The following is a 13074-nucleotide window of genomic DNA, read 5'->3' as shown; positions in this document are numbered from 1 at the left end:
ACCTGGAGTCAGCGACGTCCTCAGAGGCGTTCAGGTTGTCTCAGCGTCCTCCGGCTTTCAGACAGGCTGCAGACGGGAGGCGGGGGCCCCGGTGGCCCCGAGGTTAAAGCCCCCTGCAGCCGGCAGGTCTGGATCTGAGAGGCTCTGGGGGGGGGGGAGGTTAGACCCAGCTGTCTGAGCCAGGCCACACCAACACTAACAGCCCACATCCACCGCAAGAACCTTTCCAGGAACCCCGGACGGTTTTTCTTAGAAATGTAAAAACCTCGTCTGTGTTTCAAGTTGAGCCGGACTTTAGATGTTTCACCTTCCTGGACCCCAAAAAGTTTCTGTCCGGAGCTCAGAGCTCAAACACAAACTCTAATTAACATCCAGCTTCATTTACACAGTCAGTCAGTGATAATCAATGTGTTTCTGACAGACGGTTTGGGGACTTCTGGTGAAACGATGATGCCGCGTCAAAGAAAACTTAAAAGACTGATTTTGTTCATTTTGTGAAAAATTTGGCTCAAAATTATCAATTAAAAACCAGAATTCTGTAAAATGATCCGACGTGTTGGTGATACCTGCTGAGTGTCAGCGTGTCTGGAGGCTGATTGATTGACACTTCCTGTCCTGAATCAGACGGGCAGCAGCACAAAGGGTGGAACTACACAATAAAAGCACTAATTGTGACTGTAATTGTTTGCATTTTTTACGTCCTTGTAAGAACATAAACTGCAGATATTTCAGAGCTTTATGGAGCTTTTTATGAACTATTTATGTGCTTTTTCACAGCAGACAAACACCCTGGAAACACGTTGAGGTTTTGATGCCGTGTGTGTTACAGAGAGTTTTTCGTGGCTTTTTCGGGGGGAGGAGGAGTTTTTTGTCAGAGAGCAGCAGAACCAGCGGGGGAGGTCTGGGATCTATCACGCTCCATACTCTCCTGGTTTTACAAGCTTCTCACAGGGAAGTCGGACTACGAGTTAATCTCTTGGCGTGTATCGCCGTTGTCAGACAGAAGCCTCGTATCTGCACAAGGTCTGATTTCTTCCAGGTTTCAAGGGCCCAGAGGTCATGAAACTCACTCAGCACATAATTGACTTTGTAAACTTGGGCTCAAAAAGAGAAAAGCAGTGGAAGTGCGGCCGTGAAGGGTTTTCCCTGCTCTGAGTTCAGAACATGAGCAGACACACAGTGGACGTCCTCCTCCGCTCAGAGGAAACACAGCAGACATGTTCGCTGAGGAGGTCCTGAAGGTCAAACACGCTTTAAATCTCAACTCACCTGCTTCAGCGTGGACTGCCACGTCGGACACTTTTGGTTTTGACACTGATCTGTTCGTGCTGAGGCGTCGGTCAAGTGATTTCTGCAGGAAGTTTGTAAATGCTGGTGGGACTGAGGGAGCGTGAGGGGATGAAGATCCTCCTCCTGGATGGCACACGTGATGGAGACTGATCAGGGATGAGGCAGGAGGGTGGAGGCTGACAGGGTGGTGCAAACAGCCGAGGACCCATCCGTTAGCCGGGAGGTGAAGGGGTCAGTCTGATAACCGCTTCTCTTTTAGATCAACCTGGCTTTTATTCAGATGCTGTGTGAGCTGGATAAGAGGCTCCTCGGCCTGCTCACAGTCTTTAACCTTAAATATTCATAATGTAGAAAGCAGGAACTGTAAACAGAGTGTGAACATAATCCAGCTTTCAGTCCAGCTGAGTTGCACATTTCAGGATTTTCTGGCTTAGAGTTTCCATTTAAAGCTTTTACAAAATGAGAACTCTGAGAGCACATTTGTCTGTTTTTACCAGAAATCTGTTTTACTGTCTGTGACGCTGCAACAGACCCAGGTATCAAAGGTGGAGGCAGCATTTCACCACTTTTCAGGCTTCAACAGCCAAGTCGTGAATTTTACAGGATCTGATGGCAGAAGTATTGAACATATTTACTTTGAATCAGTCTACGTGACAGATAAAAATAAACTAAAAAAACCTGTTTCCTCATGAAACACACATTACAGGTGGAGGAGAGAAAATGATCTAAACTACATTTCCTGTCTTTCCAAACAGAAGAGATAAAACCCTCTAACGTCACTTCGGGAAACAAAAACATTTTGTGGCTCCGCTGCCAAAAAACTAAATATAATTTCTGGTAATTTTCCTCTGGGATCAAAACACGGGATCAGTATTGTTCACACAAAAAAGAAATCCGAGCCACTTAAGTTCCCCTCGGCGGAGGTGAAACGCTGCTGATGCTTCAAATCTGCTGCGGGAGTAAAATGATGCGGCAATTATCTGATCCAGTTTGTTTACGCCTTAAACCCCCGAGAGACACAGAGAGGCTCTGAAATGAAAGCCACGCCGAGCCCAAAGCCCGCTTTTATTCCACGCCGTCCAAACTGCGGCGGCCCGGTTACGCTTTGATTGTGGAAGCATTGTTGTTTGATGCCTTTAACAGTTGGGTGTGTGCAGCCATGTTTGGCGGGTCCTCGCATCAGGGCCGGTTTACGGGGCCGAGGCGAGAATGAGGGACGACAAACAAGATCTGGAAAAGTGTTTAAAGTCAGAGAGCAAAGGAAGAAGACGGTGAAAAGAAAGAGAAAAGGGAGTGAACAAAGGAGGTGAAGGAGGAGGAAAGGAGCAGCGGGATGGAGGAGAAATGACCTCAGACGTCTGCTGGATGTGGCCGCACTCAGACGCGTTCCCATACTGTCCAGAGCTGCTTTGTTTCCTTTTTTTGTGTTTTACAAGCTTATTACATAACCTTTGTTTCAACACCACCAGCACGAGAGACTCGTACACAAAGAAAAGCCCGAAGAGAAACAGACATCTCCAAAAGTGCCTGTCCGGACGCGTGCGACTCCTTTCTCCTTCCTCCTCACTCAGACTTCTCTGAGGAACATCAGCCACTCTGGGACCAGATGTTTCAGATCCACGTCCTCAAACTCAGAGTCAGAGCAGGTTTGTTTGCCACTGACACCCGACATGACAAACACAGTGTAAGCCTGCCGAGCGACGGCGTGCAGGAAAACATGTGGTCGGCGTTGAGAAACTGTCATAGTTTGGTTTTATCATGGCTACAATAATAAACATGTGGTGAAGTCTGGTTAGGTTTGGGCACCAGAACTACGCCCGGTAGCCAAATCCACTATCAGGGCTGTTGATAAAACAGACACGAAAGGTAATCTGTTAGATTCAAGCACCTGCACGCCTCTCAACGACGGATGCACTTCAAAGAGAAGGAAAGTCTGCAGAGCGTGGTGGTGGAGCGGATGGATGGATGGATGGATGGATGGATGGATGGATGGACGGATGGACGGATGGACGGATGATGGACGCACGGACGGACGGACGGACGGACGGATGGAGGGGTCAAACAGGAAGCTGAGGTTTGATTCCTGTGTGACATCGTTATTCATGTTTGATTGTTTTCAGGAAGCAGCTGTTTTCACCCAAACCATAAATATTTTGCTGAAACTAACGAAGAAGCTTTGAACAAACTGACCGTCACAGGAAATAATTCTCAACGTGCTTTATTCTGAAAGTCTAACAGGACGTTGATTTATTATTGCTGTCAGTGTAATGAGAATTATGATGCATGAGCGATTCCTCCAGTTTCCGTTAGTCCACTAAAACCAACTAAATCGTTATTTCCTCGCTCTGGTAACAAAGATGAGGAACATACGAGCGTCGCGCTTCAGTTTCTTTACTGTTGGCTGAAGAACCAACAAAAAGTCTTCATCGACTCCCACCAGCTGAAGAAATGAACTGTGGATTCTGATGAAAATGTGACAGAAACAACTGGAAAACTGAGTGTGTACGTTTCAGTCCGGACTGTTTTATTGATGATCGATTCTGGACGTTTATGAGCTGATTTCAAACTTAGAAACTGTAAGTTTTGTCATGTTATTTGCTGTTTTGCTGTTTATTTTTCCTGTCGAACTTGATGTTACGATGTTGTGCAGTTAATATTTGCAGGACTACATAACGACAGTAGCAGTTTGGAAGCGGCAGCCTGTTTTTCATGCTCTGCACTGCAGTGCTAGCTCAGATAGCGTTAGCATCGTGGTCGTATGAAGCCCACGGCAGTGTGTGTGCGTGTGTTGCTGCTGTGTGTGGATTTACTTGACGTGCCCTGAAGGTGACAGCGTCGCTGTGTGTGAAGAAGAAATGTTCAAACTGCAGGAATTCGTTTGTTTGGAAATGTTGTGTAACGCTGATGAGCAGCCAGCGTGAAGCTGTGACGTTAGCGGCCTGCTGGCGGCGAGGCCGAGGCTAATTTACATATTTATTTATTTATTTGTGATATTTGGAGTAGAAGTTCAGCTATACTTGGTGATTTCAAGCTGGCTGCAAAAACACTGACGGCGCTGAGCGGAGCCGACCAATCAGAGCGGGCCGAGTGGGCTTTATTTCTTAGCTTTATTATTTGAACATTGTGTTTTAGAGCAAAGGGGAAACTGTGGCATCCAAAAAAGGTGGTTGTGTAACACACAAAGTTTGTGTTTGACCAATCAGAGATGTTTATTATGTTGAACTAACATTCAAAACAAAATTCCAACGTCACCAACAATTTGCGGTGCTTGGATGAAGACGTTTTTTCTGATTGGAAATAAGGCCAAAGAAATTAAAGCTGCAACCAGTTTCTCTGCGGGACAAAGGGGGTATTCTTGAGCTCTGCAAAACGTTCATGAGGGTGGAGGAGGGTGGAGGAGGGGAGGGTTAAAAATAAAAAAGAAAACAACGAGAGGCTGATAATCGACGGTCGATAGTTGGACGGATGGAGAGATTGAGAAAGAGTTGCTGAAAAAGTAAAGAGGGAAAGAAGACTTGAAGAGAATTAGAGCACAGAAAAGTGATGGAGCGATGAGAGGAAACGGAGAGAAAGACAAAAAATAGAAACAGGAAAGATTTAAAGCCTCAAAAAGAGATGGCAAACAGTGGGCGAGTTTTTGTGAGGTGTCAGTAAAAAGATGGAGGACGAGTAAAAAAGTGACTGATGTGAAACTTGAAAATACAGAAATGAAAGGAAACGCAGAGGATGAACAGATGAGAGGAAGAGAGGAACGGCTCGATGAAAACAGCTACGAGCCCAGAGAGAAATGGAAATATGAGCGATTGAGAAAGAGAGAAACTGAGAGAGGAGTGTTTTTGTGGGAGTGTAAGTGTATCTGCGGCGTGGCTGCGTGTACACACACCGAGAGCTGCTGCCAAATCAAACAGCGGCGGCTCGGCCTCAGCGCCGTTACCCAATCTGCCGCTGATCTCGCCCCCGACCAAAGCAAAGAACAGGAACAATCCGTTCAAAAGCCGTCACTCCGACTCTGCTCAGCAACCCGACAGGCGCTGGGTTCAATCCCGCACTCTGTCCGACGCGCAGGAAAGAGTAAGAATGGGGCTGTGTTCGAGACACTGTGGAAAAGTCGGAAATTCAGACGCTTGTTAGAGAGAAACGTGCTGAAATGGCAAGAACATGGAGGCCAAAGGGCAGCGCTTATCGCGTGATGACCGGATACGGATGACTTCCAGCCATCACCTCGTCAGAAAAGCAGACAGACGCACATCATATTAACACTCACAGCTTCCTGTGTTCCGTGCTCGCTCGCCAACGTCACGGAGCGAAGGAGAGCTTCCTGTCCAGGTGAAACACATGACCGTACACATCACGCTGACTTTTCACTTTACGGGTTCAGAATTTACCACCGCAGCACGACATGTGTCACAGATCTGATACTTACAGCTTCATCTTCAGAGGAAGACGTCCCAGCGCCGAGCTCTGAGGGGAAATTTACCGTTCAAAGTTCATTTATATCAAGAAACTTTCAGGCTAGGAGGAGCTTAAAGGGGCGGACGCAGGCAGCTGTTAAATAATAAGAATAAATCAGATGAAAGCAACATCAAGAGCAGACAAACAGGACAATTACAGTGTTGCAATAAACAAAATGAAGGCTTTGATTACTTACAGTGGATTACTTTTATTACTAAACGTTTCATAAATGAGGTTTATTTCATTCTCAGTGTCCTTGGTTTGGGGTCATCCTCAGGCGTCTCCTCCTGGAACGAACTGTGGCTATAAGAGCAGACTCACAGCAGAAGTCTGGTCCATCTGGACAGCTAATACACAGTGCAAAACCTACTCTACGTGACAAACACGAAGTTTTCTCCAACGCTAACATGTAGCTGGTGTCCAGGGAAACATCTGGAACATCACACACTTTTCTACAAATCCTCCCGAGCTGACGCTTCTTAAGCTGCTCTACAAGTTCCTAATATTTAACATTAAAAACCCTAAAAAAAATCAAGTTTTTGACGAGAGAAGCGACGGCCAGTTTTTAAAAAGCCTCCCGGCGGACAGACGGCCTGAAGCTGGACAGACAGCCGTCGTCTGCTCGGCTGGCACAGCATCTATGGCTGAAGTCTATAAGCTTCAAGTCTGGCACAGGTTCAGCTCAAAGCTCCTACATTAAATGGGAGTGTGTGCGTGTGTGTGTGCATGCGTGTGTGTGTGTGTGTGCAGAGACAAAGAAAAGGTAACACTTCATTTCGCAGGTCTGCAGATTTCACGGTGAGTAGGTGATAATGAGTGAGTAACACACTCGATATTTCTTTGAAATTACCCCAAAATTAGCCCAATATTTACCTGGAAGATGAGGTGTTACCAAAGAAAAGCATTTTTCAAGCTCGTAGTTCAACATCTTCAACATCAGCAGGGTCCAAATCTTTAAAAGCGTCCGACAGCGACGCGTCATTTTGTTCAGTTTGACGGAAGAAAACTCCTCAAATGATTGCAAAGGATTCTGTAAACCTGATGGGACACGAGACAGAAGTGCACATTTCACACTCCAACACTCATAGAAGTAAAACCTGGATGAAGACACTCAAACAGCTCTTGATGTTTGGGGATTCGCGCTTCCCTCGACTGTGCAGACGGACATGGACTCACCTGAGCTGGGAGGACGTCTCAAAGCAAAGAGTGGGATTGCACTGAAACAGGCCAAAACATCAAAACTACTTCGTTTGTTACTGAGAATATTGAGATCTTCATCAGAAAGTCCACAAAACCTGCAAACCTGCACAGCTGGACACGAGGACAGGAAGAACACCTGTTTGAGTCACCTGGTCCGTCCCCTCATTTAGTCCCTTGAGCGGTTCGTTCTAGACCCGACACCTTTGTTCAGTGGCCGCCTCTCGTCTTCCTCCGGCATCGGTAAAGCTCGTCTTACGGCAGCGTTTCAAACGGCGTGTTAGCGACGACACGCGGCCCTGGAGCGCCTCCTCTTCATCGTGGTGTTGAAGATGAGCAGAAAAAGCCTCGGGTGTTAGCGCGGCTCTGCGGCTCGTCTCGCCACCCTGCTTTTTCCAGAAACGCCCTGCTGGTTTCCAGCGGACAAAAACAGTCTCAGGTTCGACCCCGCAGGACCGGCTCTGTGTCCACCAGCAGCCGCGCGTCCTTGGGTGTCCCAGATGTACAAAACAAACCCGCCTGGTAGAGGTCAGAGGGGGCGGAGGTGGTGCCGGCGGCGGCTGTAGGATGTGGCCTCGATTTACCCGGAAGCGGCGGGGCCGCTGGACGCAGCGTGCCGTTTATTCTTAGCGGTGAGGCGGGGGAGGCTCCGCGAGGCCCGGCGCCACGCGAGGGGGCGAGAGGCCGAGAGGGCGGGTCCGACGTCACATCCAGAAGCGCGCGTGGGCGGGGGGGTGGTTTGGGGCCTGACTGGGATTAGGGAGGCGCAGGGCTGTGGGTTCATCTGCTGCTGAGGCTAGACGAAGAGGAAGAGGAGGAGGAGGAGGAGGGAGAGTCAGCGAAATGTCTGAGGAGAAGAGGAGGAGGAGGATTTCGTCTTCCTCCTCGGCTCAGACCACGGCTGCCCAGCACACACACACACACACACACACACACACACACACACACACACACACACACACACACACACACACACACACACACACACACACACACCAAAACTACTGGATGTGGTGTGGTTTAGCTGCAGCAGCCCAGAGACACAGGAAGAGTGTGTGTGTGTGTGTGTGTGTGTGTGTGTGTGTGTGTGTGTGTGTGTGTGTGTGTGTGTGTGTGTGTGAATCAACTGTTACTAGATGATGTAAATATGCGTCTGAGAGGAAACTGCTTACTGACACGTATGGCCTTGAATGAGTGTGTGTGTGTGTGTGTGTGTGTTTACATGGACTCTGTATATACATGTGTACGTTGTGTGTGTGTGTGTGTGTGTGTGTGTGTGTGTGTGTGTGTGTGTGTGTGTTTTGTTTATGTGTGTTTCTGCCGTCATATCACAGGAGCTCACAGCGCCGCTCCCATCAGCCCTCTCCGGGCTCCGGCTCCTTCTTCTTCTCTTTCACTTTTACAGACGACTTCCTGGACACTTTCTTGTCTCCTGACTCCTTGCTGGCCTCCTTCCCTTCCTTGTCTTTGTCCTTCTCCTTCTTCTCCTTCTTCTCCTTGGAAGAGGAGGAGGAGGAGTCCTTCTTGGACTCCTTCTTCGCCTCCTCCTTGGGCTCTTTGGCCTCTTTGGCCTCTTTGCTCGACTCCTTCTTCTTCTCCTTGGACGACTCCTTCTTCTCCTTCTTCGCCTCCTTGACGGGCTCCTCGGCACCTTCCGCTTCCTCCTTCACGGAGGCCTCTGACGTCTCCCTGGACACCTCCTTCTTGTCTGAATGAGGAGAGAGAAGGAGGCCGTTAATGCTCACAGCTCTGAACACACTGATTCAAACAGCGCTCACAGTCTTTAGCATCAAGACAAACTGAGTGACAACAGCACCTGTTCCATGACAAAGGGCCCCCACTTAACCAAAGTACCCCCCCACCTCCACCCCCCGTCAAACACACACACACACACACACACTCTGCAGCCCCGCCTCCTCCAGATTGGACTGGCTGTCTGATAAGATGATAACAGGACCGCTGTCTGCCAACAATGAGACGCACTTCTTATCTCCATGAGAACGGAGAGGGCTTAGAGACTGGAGACTGGTATCTCACTGTGTGTGTGTGTGTGTGTGTGTGTGTGTGTGTGTGTGTGTAGCCTGTAGCTCAGTGTCTGCATGTACGTGGAGACTGCAGAGCGCTCAGTAACAGTGTGTGTGTGTGTGTGTGTGTGTGTGTATGTGTGTGTGTGTGTTTGCAGACTCCAGAGAGGAGCTCTAATCAGACGGCTCATCGTCTACACACACTCAGGTTGAGTGTGTGTGTGTGTGTGTGTGTGTGTGTGTGTGTGTGTGGCATGCAGACCTGTGCCATTAACTGTCCTCACTGTAACTGTAACTCCCTGAAAAGGCCTGAATTTTTGGTTTTTCCGGTGACGTTTCGACATCGTTGTGAACGTCTGACCAAACACACCTGAAATGAGCTGACATGTAAGACAGTCCGTGTCCCTGCGTTGAGCGAGGGCTGGACACGCTGTGGAAGTGGACCTTAATGACTGCATATTTGAAGCACGCAGTTTAGCGCAAGCTGTCATTTGATTTCCTTTGTTTAGTCTGCTCACACAGGACGGAAAGTCAAAACAAACATGGGCGACCATTATAACATGAGCGACATGTACGAGCTGCGCTCGAGGTCTGCAGCTCCTCTGGAGGTTTCACACTTTAACAGACGCTTTAATGGACGCTGAGTGAGGAGGCTCATTAAATGAATTGTGTTTTCCCGCCTGCGGGCTCTTGTGTGCCGACCTGTTGCCAACACGCCCGACCGGGAGTAAATAACTCCAAACAACCACATGACCTCAAAGCTGTGACAGCAAACAGAAGAGGAAGGTACGCAGTATGACAACACAACAACACAACACAACACACACAACTTGTATCTGCTCATGCAGAACAAGTGAGAGCAAACAGTTTACAAGCGCGCACACAAGCGCGCGCACACACACACACACACACACACACTGACGGCGACCGCAGATGGTGCAAAAAGTGCAAATTTACACATTGACATGCAAATAATCAGCGGCCTCAGAGCTTTTACTGCGACATGAAAGCAGCGCCGGCCGAGGGAGTGTCTGCATCTACGCAGTAAAAAACAAGCAGAGCGCATGTGTGTGCGTGTGTGTGTGCATGTGTGTGTGTGGAAAACCCAAGGTAAGTACAAGTCTCTGCCTTCTGAAGTGTGTGTGTGCTTCATTACTGTGTGAGAGTGTGTTAATCCTGTAGCGACAGTCTAATCCAGACTGGACACTAACTGTCTGGTCACCACTACACACACACACACACACACACACACACACACACACACCAAAAAAAGCCCCTCTCTCCACACATCACTCCTCAGCAGCTGAGCCAACAGATACCAGGAGACCGTGTGTGTGTGTGTGTGTGTGTGTGTGTGTGTGTAATTAATTAACACACAGAACTAAAAACCAGAACTGAGACCAGATGAAGTGCTCAGACTCTTCATCTCTTGATGCCTAAATTCCCAAACTTCTGGAGCGCCTCGCTCGTGTTTTAGCTGCTCCGTCAGTGACTGTGCGCTCTTCATGTGTGGACTGATCTGTGGAGGCTCATATCGGCCTTTTATTGCATATAGACGATGTCATGTTCTCACGGTCTGATCTGATGGATTTATGTGCAGTACAGTTTGACTGGTTATGTTCTAATAAATACAGTTCTTTAAAAAAATAATCTCACCTCCTGCAGCTGTTCTGGAGCTCTAACCACGTCATGCAGCGTTCATCAGCTGAGTTTTTGTTATGACCTGAAGCTCCAGAACAGCGACTAAACGGACCCTAAAATAAGACTGTTGTTTGAGAAGATGAGCATTAAGTACAAAGAGACAGATTCAGGCAGCTTTGAGGCAGAAAAAGAGAAAAGAAAAATCAAGGTGAGGCTCTAAAGAGCAGGCACTGTCCTCGTCTCTGTGGTTTGTTTTCACGGCACAGATACGCTGAACTGTGACTCCTGCCTCTGTCTGAGGCTTTATCCGACTTTTATTTTTGGGATTATTACATAAAACCAGCTGTGAGAAGAAGCCTTGATAACGTCGCCTGTTAAAGGGTCACTTCACCCAAAACACACGCATACGTGCTCAGTTTATTTTTGCTTTTACTTGTCCAGATTTTGAACCTTAAATGAAATGAAATCCACCTCCACTGTGTTTGTGTGAAGGCAGATCTCAGATATCTCAAATCCTCACACGGTTACAGCATCAGGAGTGTCGACCTTTAACCTCTCTGTTCTGCTGTGAAGAAACGAGGAGGAATCTTCAATCAGGATCTTTGTTTTTAGGCAGAAATAACGAGTTGTGTCGCTCGTAAAGTGCTAATGATAACTGAGTGTGACTGCTCTGTAAGATGTTTCATATTTTACATCATGCGACAGCGTTTCTGAGTGACCTCAAACATGTCTTCAGCACTTTCTTGTTACTTGTCAGCCAATAAATGAGCTCTGTCGACGTGAGTTTCACACACTGAACGAGGCGCCGCTCTCTGTCCTCCATTCAAACACAACCCGGTGAAAAAAGACAAACGTGTAATTGCTGTTTTTTTTTTGCTCGTGTTGTAGTTTGTGGTGCTGAACGGACAGTTCCTTCACAGGCGTCTTCACAGGCGTCTTCACAGGCGTCTTCACAGGCGTCTTCACAGGCGTCTTCTAATGAGCTTCAGTGTTGTCGAGTGCTTTTCAGTTATCTGTTCCTCAAACGTTAATTAAAGAAGAGCTGACGGCCGCTCTCTGCTGCTCGCTCTGTGCTGAGTTTCTTGGAGTGGCGCTTCTTACAAAGATGCTGATGAGCAGGAAGTCGTGGAGAACATGAGGCATGATGGGAACAATACGGACGTTCTCATGAAGGATCTGCTGCTAGAAAAACAGAACGAGCAGATTGGAGAAAACTTTCCCTGCGCTTGGATGTCGAGACCGTTTTCCAGCTCCCAGAGAAGCTGCGTCTCCTCCCTGGTTTTCTTTTTTTCCTCAGCAGGAAATAAAAGAGTGTGTGAGAGCAGGGTCCTCGAGGGAGCGGTAGCAAGGGGTCGATAAACATTGACGTTGTAAGACAAGATGGCAGCTTCCCTCCTGTGTGGAAATCCAGAGGGGTCAGGTCACATCTTGTCAGTCTGCTACTTCAACAAACTAACAGAGTGGAAGTCTGTAGACTAAACAGAGCAGAGGCCGCCGCTCCACGTCGCTCAGAGCGGCCGGGAACGAAGTGACGTTAAGCCCCGCTCGCCTGGGACCGGAGCTACCTGGAAACGCCTGGTGCTTCTCGTCAGGGTCGGTCTGCAGCCGCTCGAATCCCACGCGAATCCGCTGCGGCCGCGTCTGTTCGGGATCAGCCCGACAGGAAAACATGGGTAATGTAGTTCCTGACGTTGCACATCATTGACTTCACTCAACAGTCCTCGAGGGAACAAATCTATTATAATATTATTCCCCCAAATTACAGAGGAGGTGTTTCATTTTCAGGAACAACTTTTCAGCGCCGAGAAAAAAAATCTGGCAAATGAGCCCATTTGTGCAGGCTGGCGAGCCTAATGACACGATCAGCCGCGTGGTCTGTTAGCCGCCTCAGCTTTACTCTGGGTTTCCATGTTTCCACATTCATTTCAGGACATTTTCATCTGAACAGAGAAGCTTTATTAGTGCATTGTGGGATCTTCACCTCAGCTGATGATATATGATTTCTTTCTGTCATGGCATCAGAGTTTGTGTATGTATGTTACTCAGGCTTGGTTTGCGGTTGCCAGTTCAAATCCTCCGGTCGGCTGCGGACGGGAAAAGTGAATGAGTAACGCTCCGTGAACACCCAGCAGCTGCAGGGAAGCTGCCCGGTTCCTCCGGCAGAAGGCTGTGGGTGTACTGGGCAGCTCCCAGTGTGAACGTGAGGCTGGAAAAAAGCTGGGAGCTGAGCTGACTTTGAAGTCAACGTGCTGCTCACCCAACCGTCACGGAGAAGTTCATGTATGAGTGCTTTCTGTCACATAATGAAGGAGTTAATGATGACCCCCCCCACATGTTTTTAATCACCTGAGTCTTCCTCCTGGCTGTTTCTCTGCTCTCAACATATCAAAGCTCTTCATCTTTCACTGGAGTTTAGAGGGCAACACTTGTTTGTTCCACGCCAAACGAAAACAAAAACCACAGCGACAAA

At 48.2% G+C, this 13074-nt stretch overlaps 1 protein-coding gene across 1 annotated transcript in view; it reads right to left on the bottom strand.

Annotated features, from left to right (window-relative positions):
- Positions 1-8217: 8217 nt before the first annotated feature.
- bbs9 (Bardet-Biedl syndrome 9) overlaps positions 8218-13074 on the bottom strand; it is a 128241-nt gene continuing 123384 nt past the window's right edge. The window contains exon 22 of the mRNA XM_070965548.1: positions 8218-8647. Coding sequence (XP_070821649.1) covers positions 8295-8647 — 353 coding nt within the window. The 3' untranslated portion in view covers positions 8218-8294. The remainder of the gene's footprint in view (positions 8648-13074) is intronic.

The sequence above is a fragment of the Chaetodon trifascialis genome, chromosome 7 (genome assembly GCF_039877785.1).
Source record: "Chaetodon trifascialis isolate fChaTrf1 chromosome 7, fChaTrf1.hap1, whole genome shotgun sequence".
NCBI lineage: Eukaryota > Metazoa > Chordata > Actinopteri > Chaetodontiformes > Chaetodontidae > Chaetodon > Chaetodon trifascialis.
This window is presented reverse-complemented; position numbering and strand designations above follow the sequence as displayed.